The sequence below is a fragment of the Leptonotus elevatus genome, chromosome 4 (assembly GCF_054856555.1).
Source record: "Leptonotus elevatus isolate MCC_2025b chromosome 4, RoL_Lele_1.0, whole genome shotgun sequence".
Taxonomy (NCBI): domain Eukaryota; kingdom Metazoa; phylum Chordata; class Actinopteri; order Syngnathiformes; family Syngnathidae; genus Leptonotus; species Leptonotus elevatus.
The window spans coordinates 13,594,141-13,613,691 of NC_141242.1; the positions used below are offsets into that span (position 1 = coordinate 13,594,141).

General features: G+C 39.7%; 1 protein-coding gene across 2 annotated transcripts in view; it reads left to right on the forward strand.

The window, feature by feature from the left end:
• The window catches only part of LOC147175612 (voltage-dependent calcium channel subunit alpha-2/delta-1), a 91,110-nt gene extending 81,510 nt beyond the window's left edge, over positions 1-9,600 (forward strand). For both annotated transcript variants that reach the window (XM_086072718.1, XM_086072717.1), the window contains 3 exons: positions 784-896; positions 3,203-3,285; positions 6,093-9,600. In XM_086072718.1, the coding sequence (XP_085928844.1) occupies positions 784-896; positions 3,203-3,285; positions 6,093-6,206 (310 nt within the window). In that variant the 3' untranslated portion in view covers positions 6,207-9,600. The remainder of the gene's footprint in view (positions 1-783; positions 897-3,202; positions 3,286-6,092) is intronic.
• The last annotated feature ends 9,951 nt before the right edge of the window (positions 9,601-19,551 follow it).

Below are 19,551 nucleotides of genomic sequence, written 5' to 3' on the forward strand. Positions count from 1 at the left end.
TCAATGATGCAGTAGCAGGCGCTGGTTTTCAGATGAAAGATTTCACTCAGCTCCAGAGCTACAGCACCTAGTTGCCACTGCAAAAGTAGCGAATAAATCCTTTACCGGGTTGAAACAAGCTAGCCAGCTACAAGCGTTGTCTGACTAATCCTCACAATGTCCAGGTTTTTTTCCTTTTTGTAAAAAGTCCGCCTTGAAAATGATTTTTTTTTTGAATTTTTGCCTTAAAATAATGTATAAAGCCCGTCGTGAAATGTTACCAGTCAATATACAAATGAAATAAAATAAAAAAGGAAAAGTGAGTACAAATTAAAAGGAACAGACCTTTTCTCCAAACCTAAATATAGAACAAAACCAAATGAATGTTGTATTTCAACTCACGGTGTCAGTTTGTGGAACAATCTGGATTGTAAAAAAAAACAACTTCTCAGTCTATCTGTATTATTTTTTTTTAATTATAAAATACTGGGAATATATATTTATAGCAAATATTGTGTTGATCAGGGGCAGATATAACAAGTTTTTACTTATTTCTGTCCCCTTTTATTTATTTTATTTTAAAGAGGGAAATAATGTTTTGAATTTAATTGAAATGGATAGATTTATGGATGGATGAATAGATAATGTTAATGTGTAGATAGATGGGCAGTTATGATGATCCATGTTCTCAGTGAAAATTCAACCTAACTTAAGGATAAACATTATACTCAAACTGAATGCAAGAGTAATTTTTTGTGAACTTGGTACTAAATTCACACTGCATCATCTCCGTGTGCTCACCAGGATGTATCGAGCGGAGAAGCTGCCCAACACCAACCTGGTGTTCCTGATCACAGACGCCAAAGCCACGTGTTTGTCATGTGACCCCAGACCTCTGCGACAGGCCGAACAACCCTGTATCCTTTCACTCAAGTCGTAAATAGTCAACATGGGAGTGACACGTCTTTTTTTTTTTTTTATTCCCGAGTTCTTCCATCCATCAGCCCTTGTGACAAGAGAGCTTAAAAGTCGGCGTCCAAGGACACACGCCGAAACACTTTCCAGCAGGTCCCCTCTGAGCGTCCGCGGGTGAGCAGTAAACCAGATGCGGCGCGTATGAAAGGCGCTCACGTTACTACCAGATTGGCTTTTCTTTGTTTCTGGCCTGTGCGCCGCCATCAAGTTGAATTAAGGTTAAGAGCAGAGGTGCACTTGTGCGTTGAAATGTAGGCAGGATATCTGTTTGACAGATGTGGCTTAAATGTGGCTTCTTGCTGCTCGAACAGTAAAGGTGTCATCGTGAGCGTTTGCCACGGGGTCACAACTGGGCTCATTTGTTGCCACTAAGGTAATGGTGCTTGCGCAGTTTAACACGGGCGAACAAATTGTCCTGTTTAGAACTATTTGTTGGCTTTTAGTCTCAATTGGGCTTTTAGTTGTGATTGTTTTGGACTGTTACTCGGTGTTAACTCGGATTTATCGTTTCCTGATGTGATTCTGTGTCTTGCGCGTCTGCGGTTTGCTCCCTGACATTTGTTTCACTTGTGCGCTGTCAAATTTGTGTCTTGTTAGTTTTGTTTTACGCCTTCGGTGTCGATATAATCAGTTCCTTACCCAAGAGGGATTCTGGCAAGGACATAACAATAAATATTTTTTTTCTTGTTGTTTTTTTTTCTTTTGTTTTTTATTTGTATACCTTCTGTGTTGAGATCATCAGTTCCCATTTTTTACCCCCATTTTTTTCTGAGAAGGGCATAATAATCTTTCATTTTGTATAGAGTATGCCTCATGTTTTCAGAGTAGCAAGGTTGTGTTCATCCATTTTATCTGTTTTTGTGTTTTTAGTTTACTGTTTTTTACGCTTTCTGCGTCAATACAATCGGTTTCTTATGCAACCAGTTTTTTTTCAACCACAATTTGCGTTTATTTTTCTTAGAAGGGCTGCATAACAATCACTCACTTTTCATAAATTATGTCCAATTTTCTTAGGCAGTAGCAAGGTTTTGCTCACTCCTTCTATTTAGGTTTTGTGTTTTAGTCAGATCTAATTTTATGCCTTCTGTGTTCAGTTCCTTGCACATCCGAGTATTTTCCACCTTTTGTTGGAGTGTATTTTCTGAGATAGGCATAACAATAACTCAGCTATTTTTCATCTATTATTTCCAATGTTGTTAGATTACGTTGTACACTTTTACACATTACACTTTTATTAGTTTTTTGTGTTTGTTACTTTTATTTTTTGCTTTGTCGGGATAATTAATTCCATAGACATCCAGGTTTTTTTGTTTGTTTGTTTGTGTTTTTCAACCTTTGTCTGAAGGTCTTTTTCTGACAAGGGCTTATATAACAGTCATTAATTTTTCCTAGATTTTTTTTTTTACCAAGGTTGAGTTCAGCACTTTTATTTGTTTTGTGTTTGTTTTATTATACTCCTCCTGTGTCGAGATAATCAGTTCCCTTGACCGCCTGGTGTGTTTTCCCCTGCATCTGAGTGCTTCTTTTTTTCCGATTGTGTCCAATATGTTCAGAGTTAGGAAGGTTAATTTAACCCCTATCAGGTGTTTTTTGGGTTTGTTGGTTAGTTTGCAAGATTTTGCGATTTATGTAAATGATTTCTTCTCATCTTTCTTTTGTCAAAAATGCACTTTAAGATGGTTAAATTTATGATGCTTAGCCAAGCACACACAGATAATACAAATCTATTTGTGTTCCATTTGTGCTACCTTGTGTTTACTTATTCATCAATTAATGGAGATTTTGTAAATGGTGGAGCTAATGGGAAGAGGGAAGAAGCTATTGGTATGTCTGCTGGTTTTTGTGTGCATAGTTTCATAGTGCCACACCTGAGGGATGGAGCTGGAAGAGGTGGTGACCAGGATGTGGAGGGTCAGGGAGAATTTTGCCCACCCTGCCATTCTTGCAGCTTACAAGATATCAGAACCATTATATTGTTCCCATAGGATCATTATTTGTTTTATATACTGTGTATATAAATTATTTTAATATTATGACAGTATTCTTTCATAACTTTTGTATTGTACCCATTGGGACTATACTCATAAGGCAGTATTTTTTATCATAATAATCAAAATTTTTAGAGCTGAGCAGCCACCAAGCACGACATGTGTGCAATGACATGTACTTTGCATGTGTAAGTTTAGTTAGGAATGTTACTCTGTTTATCACCACTTTGTAGCTGTTTTTCTGAAAAATGTATGTTCAGCTGAAGGCCCAGATCAATGCGAGCTGGCCCAGAACCCGAGGTACCGCAAAGGGCCCGACGTGTGCTTCGACAACAATGAAAATGTAAGACATTGGCCTCAGTGCCTGTGAGATTACAAAACAGATTTACAATAGATGTTATTCTTCACAAATGTCATTTGCTTTCAGATTAGGATCAGTTTGGGCCTTTGGGTGCAACGTTATCTGTCTGGTTACTCTATTGTGTCCATATTTGTAATTTTTCACCATTTTTCATGTTATTGTTTCTTCTTGGTCTGTCGTCTTGTTGTGTTTCTTAATGATTTCTGTCTTCATCTTCTCATTTTATTTGCCTCTGCCTCCCACTGGCTGTTGCTCTCGTCCATCATGCTAGGATGAGCCCTTGTGTCCAATCAGCAGAGGGTCCACATTGAGCTACTCAGCCCTGCTCTTGTTTCTGTTGCTGCTGCTCACTTTTTTGGGTTAGTTTGTCTATGTAGGAACGACGGGTTCAGAAAGATTGTATATTTTTTTATGGCAGTTATATTCCAATGAATGTTTTAGGTCATGTCTGTTTATTGCCGCGCTAAGAATTTTAACCTATATTCCCCTTGTGAGGACAACATACTGTCAAATGTGTATAAAACCTTAAAGCTAGAGGCTTCAACAAAAAAGTAATCTTCTTCTTTATTAAACTGAAAGTTATTATTATTATTATTAATATTATTATTATTATTATTATATGAAATACTTTAGATGAATTAAAAACAGTACAAATGCAAATCAACTCTTAATTTATTTATTTATGCTTAATATATATTTTTTACATCATTGTTTGTATTTTTTAACTATTGACACCGATATTTGCTACTTTATGAATGAAATGCTAAATAATATGAATGATTATACTATTAATAGTATTCCTATCCAAGAACTTTACTGAATTGATGTGTGTGATTAATATAATTATAGTATTTCTTTATTTATATTATCATTGCATGAATTATGTATAATACGTGTGGATATTTTTATTATTATTATTATTTAAGAATTATTAAAATAGAAATGTAATTGCCTTTTAATTACCTATTAAAAAACATATTAATATAGTAGTTGTATGATGCATTTCCCTCATGTAACACTTGGAGATTTGCTTCACTAACAATAAAGTGCTTTGCATAGAACGTCATTTCAGGAAGGAATATTTTAGCTGCTTTGTTCACACCCATTAACATTCAATTCATTAACATGGATTCCACCAAAGAAAGAAAAAGGGTGATGCGGTTCATGTGCTGCATAAACCAGCATAAATTGACAAAATCAAAGGAGGAATGTGGATAAAATATTGTTCCTGACCAGCCGACTTTATAGTGTATATACGCTGTCTAAATATTTGGTCTGAAAAATTGTGTCATATCTGTTAGCCCTGCCTTTCATTGTTTTTTTTTTTTTTTTTTTAAGCTTCTTAGAACAGGACACTTGATGTCTGTGAGTGTGTCCTGGGATTCCGAAAGAGGAAATAGGAAGTGGGCCTTTCTCATCTTTCCATCTCTACCTTACTTTACTTTTAGCTGTGCTCCTCATAGGAAGACAGATTGTGTCACTGAAGTAAACAGAGGAAGCCCCGCATGGCTTTCCTGCCTTTTGAATCCAGGCCACTCTGAAACCTTTTCAAGCCTGCTGCTGGCATGCCAGAGCTTCCTGAAAACTCCCAACACACACTCACACGCACACAGTTACAGTTGCGGGAAGGTACTGTATATTACCTCACTTAGTTGGCCGTATTGTTCATAGACAATAGGATTTTGCTTTGCTGAACTCTATTGCTAACCAAAACAGTAATACCTACTAAGAAGCCTTATTTCTTCATAGGCTTTTTTAGTAGTCCTTCCCCTACTACTAATATATTATTAACAGGCTACATATTAATAATTGGGATAAGGTCACCGTAGGGTTTAAAAGGTTCATGTCAGCGTATTTCCCGACCTACTTTTGAAACAAAACCTTAGGCCGCATGCATGAATGCTTTTGGTTTTAGTTAGAACATCTGGTCGTGATGAACTTCAACCTCGTTACTGCCGGAACAAGTGTAACAATAAACAAACAGGTCACAAAAACAACTTCACTACAGTAAACACTCTCGGGCTGAGGGCAGTAAACTAAAGCAATTGAGCATTTAAAAAAATCTACACGAGTGTTTTCAGTTTAGAGCAGAGAATTACATTTGTTATATTTTAGGACGTTATGGTCTGTTACTTTTATTGTATACATTTTTATTAGAAAAGTAGAAAGGACTTTGCCTTTGTGTGCCGCTTAAGGCATATCCTTATGTCGCTGTGCAAACTAGTTCATTGCTCGCCGTTTGCAACCTTGAAATTTCTTATGTAGATGCCGTCGTAACCTGGGGACCACCTCTAGCTATAACCACCGCACCACAGATGAATCTGCAGAATTCCAAAATTTGCTCTTTTTGAATAGATGACATGATTTGAAAAATGCTCTAAAAGAAAATAGATTGGTTAACAAAACTAGCCTCAATCTGTCGGCATTATAACCCTTCAAGCAACGGATATTTGAACACAGATAATGCAGCAACACATGTAGCCAGACAATTTAATTTAAAAGACATATGTTCTTTAGCCTCTGTGGGAAAAAAAATCCTGTATATTTGTGTAAATTACAGTGCTTCATTAAATAAGATTACAAAAATTTACATTTTCATTTATTTTCCATAAAATATCCCCTTAAGAGTCTAATATTTGCGCAGTATTAACTATCATTTGCATTGCATCATCTCCAATTTATTATTTCAATTGAATATCTCTGCATTCCCACGCAATTTAATTTTCATTAGTGTAGAGTTTGTTGTCGTACCATTTGTGCATCTAACTGACGAAGGATTTCCCCCGCAGGAAGACGACTCTGATTGTGGCGGCGGGACCGGCCTGAGCCCCAGCCTTGGGGCCACGCTCGCTGTCCAGCTGCTTCTGCTGCTGTGGTTCGGCATGCCTTCGCCAAGCTCGTGACGCCTGCAAACGTCTAAACCGACGCGGCTAGAAAGACTCTTAGCGTATGTCGAGGAAACGAGGCAGCAAAAACGCTCTGAAGAAGCAAAGGCGTCATGTCAGGAGCGGGAGGATGCCATCCAGGACCGTATGAAGATGGTTTGACAAATGCGGTGTTATTTTGTTCCCTACGCAGTCTCGGCGTCTTCATTTTCTGATGCCAAAGGTTTCTCGCTCATTTTTTTTTTCAACGCTAACCCTGCTCAGCTGCTTCGATTTCATGCTGCACCCCCAAATGATTTTCCTGCGAGGTGCAAGGGTAAGCGCGAACCAAACCCTTTAATTCTGTTTTGTTTTCAAGATTGTGTGCTCACTGACAGCGTTGATTTGTGTAGTTGTTGCGATTGTTTGTATTGATTGCGTATCAAGGGCGAGTAATCCCCACATCACGTCACTCTTTTTGTTGTTGAGTATTTAAAAATGTACTGTACCCGCTCAACAGGCATTTTGCTACTAACTCAGTGTTGTATCGTAGAGACGTGTGCTTCATATCAAGCAAAAGACAATACTGTAAACTGAGCCCTATCGCGAAAAAGCATGTACTTAACACGCCCCCCCCCCAAAATTTTGTTTAAACCTTAACTATACCGTAAATTATGATCCCAAACACTTTGTCATTTAAAAGTCATCTTGCAACATTGCCTCAAAAAATAAACATCTTAGGCCACAGACTAATTTTTTTTTTTTAAATTGCACCTGAAGTGTGCATTACGATCATTTGCAGAGAAGATTCTCCTAACAACCCAGGCTAAACTTAGCAACACCCCAACATGTTAATCTGTCAGTTGAGATGTATCACATCAACGACTTCATTGTGACCAATTCCTCTTTACTTTGCTTCTGTGCATTCCTTAGGCTTTAGAGGGACAGCGAAGCTTTTTCAGCAAATAATACAGAAAAAAATAAATGCCAATATTCCTTTTCATAATGTTTCAAAACAATAAGGGCAACAGTCCTTTCGGGAAGCTCAAAAGCAATTGACTATGTGCTGCTGACCTGAACTGACAACAAAAATTGTTTTTGGGGTTGCACTTCCAGATGCCCCAAATACACCCCCCACCCCACCACCTTTTTTTTGCTGCACAGAACCCACACTTACCAGTGACGAAAACAAGGTACTACCTCCAGTTCCTGGTCAGCCGGGATTACAAGCATTTGCTTAAAAATGCTAAAAATGCTAAGGCGAACTTATCCTGTTGCTCTGCCTAGGCTTTGGCCACAGTGGTGTTATACTCCACAATCTCTTCGTTGCTGCAGCTGCCCTCAGTCTCCTCTGGAATTAGATTTGACAGCCTCAAAGCTAAGCGAGTGGAGCCGAGCTGGTCATGTGCAGTGGAAATGGGGGCAACTGAAGAAGCGATGAATTAGTATAATTCTCCGGTGTAGCACCTAGTGATGTCTGGAACGCTCTGATCTAACCATGCGGCCCACCAATCAATTCTCGTGAAAATTCTGTAGGATTTCATGCAATGTGTGTTTCCGTGGTTTTAATACCTCAACAAAAAGCAAAAAGCACTCGGCAAAGCTTTATTACTCCCTCAAAGCTCAAAATCAGGTTTTGATATATTTTGGTTTGTTGCTTATCAGGATCTTGATTTAGTTGATGCCGTTTGAATCAATGAATCACTGTCTGTACAAACTGTCCGTAGCCCTCCAGAATTGAAAACATTTTTACACTCTGTCCGTATTTAACATCTTCCGTCATCCCCTAAGTGACATCCTAGTTTTTGGATAGCAGCTAGTTACTTAGCTATCAGAATTGGCTACAAACACATTTTCATCAAACTGTTTACTGAAGTGGTGCATAAATCAGGGAAAAATCCATTAGCGTATTGGTGCGGATTGTTACAGTCCCTTTCCATTGGGTCTAAGTAGTGGTCGCTCCTCTTTGCAGTTGGAACCCACTCGGTAATGTCCAGCACTGCCACCTAGAGAACTGGAGTTTGAAACTAAAACCCCAGAAGGTTTTTATTTATTTATTTATTTTTAAATGGCATCAATCGGCACGGTGGCTGACTGGTTAGCACGTCCGCCTCCCAGTGCAAAGGTTGTGAGATCAAGTCCGGGCTTCGGCCTTCCTGGGTGGAGTTTGCATGTTCTCCCCGTGCTTGCGTGGGTTTTCTCCGGGTACTCCGGTTTCCTCCCACATTCCAAAAACATGCATGGCAGGTGAATTGGACACTCCAAATTGTCCATAGGTGTGATTGTGAGTATGGTTGTTCGTCTCTGTGTGCCCTGCGATTGGCTGGCAACCAGTACAGGGTGTACCCCGCCTACTGCCCGAAGCCAGCTGGGATAGGCTCCAGCAACCCTGTGACCTTTGTGAGGACAAGCGGTACAGAAAATGGATGGATGGATGGATGGAATATCAATCTTGTGCTGTCTGGAGCAATTATGATAACAAAATATATTTTTGGGGAAAATATGGAGATTTAATAGCACGATATCAAGTTGTTTTGTGATGTTCATTTTGCTGGCACGTAGCCGAACAGTGCTCAATCGTATTTATTTTGTGCAAGTCCCTACTAAATTCACGTGAGAACGTGTTAAGCGCCAAAACGTGAAGAAAAGATGAGGAATGCACTTTCCTCCTGGATCCACTTCAGCCGAAAGTTCATGCTTTAACATTTCACTGAATTGACTTTCTGTATTCTCTCTGCATCACCCGACTCAGGAGCCAAGATGACTTGTGAATGAGCTTAATATCAAACATGACCGTCTTTTTGTTTTCCCTCCCCTCCTCCTCTTCCTGCCTGTTTCCTCTTTGTTGTCGCTCTATTAAAAGTGCTGTGAAGCAGACGCTGGCTTAAGGCCTGTACGTCCAAAACGCTGCAAAGTTCCCGGGTCGAGCTTTTTTTTGTTTGTTGTGTTTCGAGCGCCGCCGCGGTCAGCATCAGGGCCTGCTGGAGAGAACGTGAGAGGACGAAGTATCAGTGATCATCCAGCATTGCCTTACCTCTCCGTTTTAATCCGCATCGTGGTCACCAGGTGCGTGCCTTCTGAGGGTTCAAGTTCTCTCCACCTTGCCTTCGTGTTGAGCTGCCGGTGCTACGTGTGCAGGTGATGCCTGTTTATCAAAGTGTTGATGTGTGTTTAATCCAGAAGGGAGGTCGGGGAGGATCATTATTGATGCGAAAGCCTCCTCCTCCTCCATGATATCTGATCGTGCTTTAATACTGTACATGATGTACTCTTTTGTGGAACTTGACTATAGCCTGAATACATTTTTGTATACATTTGTACACTATTTACTGTATAAAAGAGAAAAATAACAGAAAGGGTTAAAAATGTTTATAACATGGTGTTGATTATTGTGCAAATATAATATATTCACAATAAAAGTGTTGTATTGTTATGGCCTTTTCTGACCTTTTTTCATTGTTGGCAGCATCACACGTCACATCCATTTTAATGTTAATAGACCTTTTTCATAATCCCCCTTTAAAGTCGGTTAATATATTTTTATATTTATCTGCTACTCACAAATTGTGCTGACCTCAAATCCAAAGTGATAACCAGTGCCAATGACCGGAATTTGTTTTTACAGTGGTTTAAAAACCTGAATTTCACAGGAATTCTACTCCTACCCATTACAAAATGTACTTGACAGTTAATCAGTTAATAGCTTGGAATGCAGTGATTAGGTCCCAAATAAACCAAACAAATATTTTTTGCAGTTGCCAATTTCTTGAAATGTGTCCATAGATGAGAATTATTTTAGTATTTTTCTCCTCCCATTGCAATACAGAAGAACTGTTATGCCAAGGCCAAAAGCTAAGCTAACACAATACTTCTTGACACGTCTAAGTCTGGGGAAGAAGTGCTGACTCCGCAAGTGAAAATGTGATCGATGCGTTTATTGTCTAAATGGTGTGAGGGCCTCTATTTAACGTTTGCGCTCTCTTTTTTTCAATTTATCAAGTAGCTTTGTCCCCGGTCGTCATGGTGATGAAAGCTGTTGCTCCAAATAGAGGTGGCCAAGTGAGCAGTCATTTGAATAAGACAGCTCCGCCCCTTCAAAAATGTTAAACAAGTGTAAAAACTGTCCTGCAATTATTGATCTTTGGGGTAGTTGAACAAAAGTGTGTCACAGAACTAATAAGGTATTAATGGGGAATGTTTTAAATTGTGGGGAAAAAAGCATTATGTCCACTCTAATTAAAACATTTTAATTTGACAAATATCAATGTGACTGTTTTTCTCCTGGAATCCTTTGTCTTGGAACGTAGACAACAATCTTCCTACCTTGCACTCTCCTATCTAATGCAATGCCAATCTAAGCATCAGCACGGCCGCAGCTTGAAGTGCTGTTGTCTCTGACAGTTTGTTTCTTTTGGAGATGTATCCGACAGGGAGGTTTCTCTACGTTTGCTCTGTAGTGATCATCTAGAAGACAGCTCGTAAGGGGATATCCTTGTAAACGGAGAATAAGGTCATAGCCTTTAACATGCCTGACTTAAAGAGTTACAGACGCGGGGAAAGCGGCGGCGGTGGCGGATCTTACTACAGCTCGTCCTTATTTGGAACCCCAAATTTAAAGACAAACCATGTATTAGGCCTACACCAAGAATGGGCAAAAATAAATGCTATGTGGGTTTTTATTAGTGTTGTGGGGCTACATCGGTCCCCGCACTTCGTAATCAGATGTATGACAAAAATCCTATCTAAAATATGGACAAAATATCTGCAAAAGTGCTTTTAATATACTTTCATAACAAAATATCCATCCATTATCCTAACTGAATATCAAACGGATTGAAGCAAACATCCCTCCCCATTCTAGGACGACAAATAAAACAAGAAATCAATATTAAGTGCAATATTTTTTTCCCACAAAAATTAACTCACTCAAAACTAATATTGCCGATGTACAATGTTTGCCCTACATATCACTCAAAATTAGCAAAAATAACAAATAAAACAGACCTACTCGTATTGTAGTCTATGGCAGTATAAGACCCGGTGTAAGCGCAACTAGTTAAATGCCTGCCATCTAGTGGTGAATGGTGATATTGCAACTTAAAACATCAGTCAATACAAATTCGCAGTTCCGCACCTGAAGATTTGTATATTCAGATTTTGTTTTTTCCTCATTTATTCTGTTTGTTGTTGGGTTGTTTTTTTACGCATTTATCCAATTTTCCGTGAAAAACCTATAGTGAATGATAACCAGTGTTTTCCGTAGAATTTTGGGGTTAAAAAAATCCCCCATTTTTTTTTTTTTATTCATCAATGGACCACTCAGGGTGTAGTCAGGACACGCATGTAGCCGTGAAGTTAAGTTGGATCTTCACTTTAGTGTGTCGGCCAGAACACTACTTGAAGGCAAGAACTTAACATGCATGTTTTTGAATGTGCGAGGAAGTACCAGGAGAAAACCCACGCAAGCACAGGGAGAAGATGCACACAGGAAGTCCCGAGCCCAGATTTGAACCCAGACCACAAAACTGTTGGGCTGATGTGCGAATTAGTAATTGATGGCTACACAACAGCAGGAACTCATCAACAGCTGTTAAAATGACACATAATAGACATTTTTGGGCCAATGATAACGTGACTCATCCATTGCAGGCCATTTTGTTTTTTCAATGTCAAAGACAACCTAAGAGAGTTTTATGTTCCTCTGCACCAGTAACTTTTTTATGCAATGTGCTTATTTTAGCACAATGTTGGCCCACTCAAGTAAGAACACTTCACCCCGAAGCTGCAGCCGCGTGACTCACTGCCGCATAGGTCAAAAGAGCATCTTCTTTTCGGCGTTTGTTCCGCTAATTGCAGGAAGTGACACACGCGACTGACGCTGACTCCAGCGAAATGAGCGGGTGTAAGCACATGGCATGCTTAACCCCCAACTTCGAAAAGTTCATCAACACTATTTGGATTGTAATAAAGCATGCCTGGCTGAAGATTACACTAACAAACGCTATCTGTGGTGCAACGTAGCGATGGTGCGAGTCTAAATTTAGCCGCAAGGCTCTCAGTGGCCTCGGCCCCCGTGACCCTGGCTGGGGGCAATCAACCCGCGTCTGGATAAACTTCCCTGAAATCTGTTCACGACAGAGCGAATGAAAATTTTAATTGGCATGCTTTGTTTTTCTTTTGTTTTTCTTTTAACTGACAGAAGCAGGCCGACCTCAGCTTAGCCACCAGCATTGAGGTCAATGCTTTGTAAAATAAAAAAAATCCTATAAGTGCAGGTGGCCTTTTATTGCTTCTGTTCAAATTCACATCTACATATTTTATATTTATTATGGGGAGTTGCCACATACATTGGCAATGTTGTAAATATGGAAATATGTACATAGAAATCCTGTATTTGGATTTCTTTGTAGCATGTGTGCTGCTTGGATGTTTAAAGATCAATTTATGGCAAAGGAGTGACAAATCAACAGGCCAGCCTTCCCGTGGATCTCACCTTTGACCCCCATCTTCACCCATTATCTTCCTCAGATCAGTACCGAAACTCAATAGGGTTACTGATGTGACCCAAAAACAATAATCGTAGAAGTTTGAGTAGAAAATGGCGCTGACCAAAGTGGCCGTTTAACTCGCCCATCTTGTGACACCAGGAGTTGTGATGTGACCCTAATTGCAAAAATGTATCATATTGTGTGTTTGTTTGAGGGAATATTTGATCTTTGTGGCTAGTTATTTAAAATGTGGTACAAATTGGAAAACATGTGGAAATTGATTTTATTTTTTTTATTTTTTTGATGTTTCAGGCTTTATTTCGTAAACGTGAGGTGTTAGATTGTCAGGGCGTCCGATTTATGGATGCATTTCTCTGTATTCAGCAGGGTTTAATATGGCGATTAAACAACGAGAGCTTGTCGACAGAAAATGTAATCGTAATTCATCAAGACAGTTTGGTTCAAAATATTTTCTGTGCGTGCGCGTGTTTGTACATGTTTTAGGTTATTGGATGTCTGTCAAATCGTTCAGCCGCGCTCCAAGCTGATTCAGCCAATTCGGCCATCAACGAGTTCATTAAAAGTATGAGTTCTGACACGGACACACGTTGGATCAAGCAAACTTGCAGACATTTTTTTTTCCTTTTTCAAGTGTGTGTGCGCAGCCCGCCGTGTATTAGCACCCTCAGGGAGAAATAATTTGGGATTGCCTTTCACTCACACAAGTTAACCGCTCTTAGACATACAATGGAATTGCTCTCAAACACACTAATGACAGGATCTCACACACCAGGCTTTTTTATTTATTTTTTTACTCACATGCACTGCTAAAATGCTCTTACACACAATTGAAACACATATTTTAGTATACAGGTATTATATGAATGTATGTCAAGAGGATGTGAGAACCAATGTCAGTTGTGCGCGTGAGAGGATTTGTTTCCGTAGCGTAGATCAGTGAAAGAAAATCAGTACACAGTGATGGGTGAAAAAAATCAGTAGTTTGTAGGAGAATGTTTCAGTGCACAGCAAGAGTAATATAGTCGTGTGAATGGCAACATATACAGTAGTGTTTTGTAAGATTTTTGTGGCGTGTGTGCGTGTGAGTGAAAGCATTTAGGTAGTATGTACAAAACCCTTTCAGTTGTGTGTATGAGAGTTTTCAGTCGTATTTATGAGATAATTTTACGTGGGTGTGTGGGGGTGTGGGGGTGTGGTCTTGTTTTTGTTACATAGTGGGGCCAACATTTGGCCATTTTGCTGGTTTTAGTGTTTAGGTTTGAATTTGGTTATGGTTGAGGTTAGGGTAAGAAATAGGGGTAGGCAATCATTTTTGATGGTTGAGGTTTGGGGAAGGTGCTAGGAAATGCATTATGTCAATGAGATGGCCCCACAAAGATAGACTTAGGGTTAGGGTTAGGTTAGGGTTGTGTGTGTGTGTGTACTACTACATACTACATTGTGAGGACCAAAATACGTCTTTAACCAAGAGATTAAAGACATTTTTGTGAAGTGAGAAGATTTTGGCCTGTCCTCACAACTCAAGACCTCTTTTTGAGGGTCAAGACTTGGTTTTAGAGTTTAGGTTTGAATTGGGTTATGGTTGAGGTTAGGATAAGGACTGTAGGCAATCATTTTTGATGGCTGGGGTTAGGTGAAGGGGCTTGGATATGCATTATGTCTATGGATGTTCTCACAATTATATAAGTACAAGTGTGTGTGTGAATGTGAGCATTTCGGTAATATGTATGAGAGTATTTAGGAGTAATGTATGTTTGAGTGTGTGCATGCGTGCGCCTGCGAGAGAGAGAGAGAGAGAGAGAGAGAGAGAGAGAGAGAGAGGGAGAGGGAGAGAGAAAGAATTTCCGGTGATGAAGTGAGATCATTTCAGTGGTGTGTATGAAAGCATGTTAGTAGTGAGAAAGCATTTCAGTGTGTATGAAAATGTTACATTTCAACGCATTTCAGTCACGTGTGAGACACACTTTCAGTTGTGTGTGAGTGAGATAGTCAGTAGTCTGTATGACAAGCCTGAATTAATGAAGAAACCCTGAATGATGTCCTGAGGGCCTCTCACAGGCATGAGTCACACGGGGGCGAATTAGCAGCGAGTGGCAGACAACACAATGCTGACTGTTAGCAGATGTGAAATGAGGAAACGCAGGTTAGCTGGTTGTTTTCATCCTCGCGCTCACGCTCATGTCCTCTGGGCTGCTTCTCTTATCTCGCTATCTTTCGAACACACGCAGGACAAGCCCAGTTGCAGCATTAGGATGGCGTTTGCCTTTGTTTTATTGTAAGGCATTGCTATTGGCTTCCATTGGGCATTTAAGGTCAACCAGTCAGCCTCTCTCATATTCTGCAGCATGCTAAACCTGTTATTGCTTGTTTTCAACTCACCCCACAACTCCACCCACCCTTAAAAAAAAAAAAAAAAATTTGTAAAAGGCTTAGCATTAAAGCAAGGGTGGCAAAATTGTGGCCTCAGGGCTACATACAAGCATTTGCTTGATCGGATTAATTATTAACCAATCTGTTCTGAAATCTGCGTTCATGATTTTGTTAATTTTTAAAAATTCTTTCATCCTATTAAATAATTGGTTACTTCATTTACTTTAAATTATAGCCCTTGAACACAAATGAGTGCCCAGCCCTCACTTATATAAACAGATGACTAATGCACTTTTTTTACTCCTTGCAAATGAATAATAAAATAGATACAAATGGCATGAAAAGCAAACACAAGCCTGATAAAATAATTGATTTGAGCGCATCCAATTGCATTGATGTCTTCCTGCAGTACAGTATTTGAGCGTCGCTTATAATATGGGGTAACATACTCAAAGGGACTTAATGTCCTCGTTCATTCATGCATTTTCAAATTCCCAGTCTGAGGCAATTTCAAGTTTACAAATGCATTTCCAGCTCTTATTATTAACCGGCCCAAACAGAAATGACGGAAGCTTTATGGGACAAATAAACAGACTGCAAAACAATGGAAGCAAACACTTCCTTTTCGCTATACTGTCCCATAAAGTGTCCATATAAACGTGACCTATTCGTTTTTGTTTTTCCAGAAATGATCATTTCAGTTCCCAGCATGGTTTGGAGGGCAGCTGTATGTTGAGTGCGCTTCACAATGGTGATGCACGTGACGCCTTGCTGATGGTCAGGGGGGCCAAAGGATGTGCCCTTTAAACAGTTATGGCTTTGCAGGGATACACAAAGTCCACTAATTGTTCCTCCTATGTTCTGCCTTCTCGGTTCACGTCGACGCCTATAAACACAAGCACAAGGCGGACAAAAGGCTGCAATGTCGACGTTTTGTCCATGATTGAAAGTATCTCATGAAAAAGTTATTCCCAGGGCAACATTGTTCAATTGTGTAAAAGCTACATAAGTGATGGATGAGACTTTTTTTCCTATTGGTTACCTGTGATTGATGAAGCAAGCATCACAAGTGACACAAAAGTGAACTATGTCAGGGTTGAAAATCATTTTTTTGACACGGAGCTTGTATAACAACAATATGTAACACCGTGGAACACAAATCTCACAAATCATACCCAATGTTGTCCCCATAGGAAATACAAATACAGGGGTGCCTTGAGATATGAGTTTAATGTGTTCTGTGATCATGCTCATGACAATGCTTGTATCTCTAATCTTCTTCCCATTGAAATGAATGGAAAGGCCATGAATCCATTCCAGCCACCCAAAACAAAAACTAAAAAACCCTAACCCTAAACCTCCTAGAAACCTTGGCCTGGGAATTATTTGGGACCCCGCCCCCAAAATAGCTAGAAGAAGTGGCTGGGGAAATTGAAGTTCAGGCTTTCCTGCTAAAGTTGCTGCCCACACAACCTGACCCTGGTTAAGCGGTAGAGAATGGATGGATGGATGGATGGGTGGATGGATGGATGGATGGATGGATGTTTAATCAAACCATATCATTTCATCTAACAAAACTCAGCTAACTTAGTGCTAACATATAATGCAAAATGTTATAAAAGGGCTAACGGAAATTAGCATAGCCTACTCGTCAAAGTTAATATATAACAAATATGGCTTATACTCACTGACATACACAGTATTCTTTGTACTCTGTGGTAACAATGATTATTGCTGGAGAGTTTAGTTGAAGACCTTCTTCCAGTAGAATTCTGTCTCATGTTGTGAATCACAAAAATATGCTCAGACGAATATGACAAATGCTGAAAAACAAAATGGAAGTACAGTGTGACACAAGTTATGTCACAAAACTTTTGTCGGGGAAGCGTTGTGTGTGTGCGGGTGTGTGTTTGATTCGTTTTACCGTAACTGTCAGCACAGCTCAATTACGAGCAGCGGCCTCAATCTCGCGCCTGGACAACAGGAAGCGCGTGTGTTTGTTTTAAACGACAGGATCTCCTAACACGGCGTATCTGTGTTTACTGCATCTGCGTCTTCTGTCATCGCTAACCGCAACACGCACGCAAACACATACAAAAAAAAAAAACACACACACACAAGAAAAGGTTCATTAGCACATTAGCAGGAGTGTCTTTGTTTTTGTTGTTGTTGCACTTTTGTTACACTTCCTGCGCTTCTTACAAACACCCTGACACCCTTTGCTTTTCCCCTGTTGTCCCTAAATTACAAGATGGATATTGCTATTTTAACTTCTTGTGCTAGCTGGCTAGCTGCCACGAGACAAGTTGGGAGGCTATTGATCACATTTTATGGCCAAAACTTTTTGATTTGATTCTTCTGTAACAGGTGATGTGTATTTTGAGTCCATCCATTTGTACTTTAGGAGAAGTACTGAGTAAAACACACTCCTAAGTTATATTCTCTCGCAAAACTAGCAAGCCACCAACCGACTAGCTGGCATTGACCATCTTTTTGTGATCAAAACACTTTGATGTAGCATCGATATGATGGTTGTCATCTAATTGAGTTCATGTGTTTGTGGCATTGGACAAGAAGAAGCAGTAAGTGACAATTTTCCTGACGTCATCACACAATGGCTAGTAAATTGCTGATGTAAGTCTTTAGCTTGCTTTTGTTTCTTTTTATGTCTCACTCAGTTTTAATCATCGCATGTTTCTATGTTCTAAAATTGTTATGGTTGTGCTTTCATTGCGTTGTTTTTTTTAATTTTAGTCTCTGATTGAGTAGAGGGGCGTGTCCTCCTGCATTGCACCTGTTTCTCATTCACTAATCAACACTTTATAAGGACTGGAACTGCCCACACTCCCTGTCAGAGTATTGACCTTGCTACGTCCTCGCCGTCGTTTTATTCTGACTTTGTTTTCCGAATTACTATCTCTAAATTTGTTTCTTGTTTCCAGTTTTTCACGTGAGTCTTTTAACCCGTAGTTTTATATTGTTGTTTACTCTGCTTATTGCCTGAGTCTTTTTTTTTTATGTTTCCTCAGCTTTACGCTTCAGTGATTGGTATCCACGTGTTTTTCCCACGTCGCTTTAAGTTTATCCGCTTTGTATAGCTCGTTTTGTATTTTGTTTTTTTTTGTTCGCGTTGTGCGTTTCTACAGCCCTCGGGTGTATTTTTGTTACTTTATTTTCCTTGCATACTTTGCAAGCGGCTTTTGTTAACTGATTTTTTCCTGGCTTCGTCCAGCGCTTTGTGTCGTAGAATATTTTGTTTACAACTTTACACTGTTGTTTTTTTTTCTTGTATGCTTTCGAACATGTAAGCATAACAGGTAAGTTGGTTTGACTGCTGTCATTTGCTTGCTCTTTTGTTCAATGTTTTGTTTTGGTGGTATAATTATGTGAATTGTTCTCTTTATCACAAGTGTAATTACAACAGTTGTTCATATATTTATATGCTCATGTTTAAATTATTAATGCACAGGAAAGGACTTGCACAATTGCAATGTTGAAACACCACGTTGTGATCCGACGCACAAGTTGGTAATTTGCCAAGATACGGCCTTGAAAAATATTCAATTCAAGAGCGCTGTAGCAATAATGTTTGAAGGTGCATCAAATAGGACAAGTACTGGCGGGAAATTTTCTCCTGTAGCAAGTACTTTAAAAATGGGCAAGGTTGCACTGGGTGCTTTTGTATTTGCACGCGTCCTTGTGGTGAAAGCCTCCCAAAAATTAAAATTGGGTGTGAAAAGACCTGGAGACTGTATTTTTGATGAATGAAACTCTTAAGCATCTTCACATAAGTCACTTTTCCATTGTACCAGTTCCACACCGAAACGGCCTTGCTTGACCCTGAGTGATCGCTTTTATTAGATTTTTTTTCCTTCTTTTTCTTGGGGCTGGCGTGTGAAGTGACACTGAAAATGTTTTTCAGCACCTCCTCAGAGGTGGTTCTAAAAACGCAGGCCAAGCAGGGTCGTGACGTCACTGTTATCTATCTGATTGGCCAACAGTTGCAAAAAAAAAACGCAACCTCAATGCTCCTGTCCTGCGTGGAATGAAAATGGAGACCCAAGGAGATGCTCCAGTGAAAATGTGTGACTCATGCACACTTGTTTATTGCTGCCAGCGACTCCTTTCAGGAAGCAGCAGAAACATTAGTCACTTGAGCAAGGGTGAACTTGAGTGAGAAAGTGTCTCCACCTACATCTTTATCTATCCGCCCATCCACCCCTCACTTAGATTTTGTAATCATGTGATGGACGCTTAGCCTGCGACTAAGGTCAGCTATCTCGAGCTGTCATCAGTGGCAGAAGAGATGGCACTCAGGCAACGTATTGGGATGTTTTCATCCAGCACAACAACCCCACCCCCCTATAACCACCTCACTTCATATTAGGACTAATGGAAAGACAAGCAGTAGCATAAACACCTTTGGGAAGTTGATAGTTTTTATATTCAGTACTAATTATGCAATGCATGTATTCATATAGAGGTAAAATGGGAGGTTGTGAGTC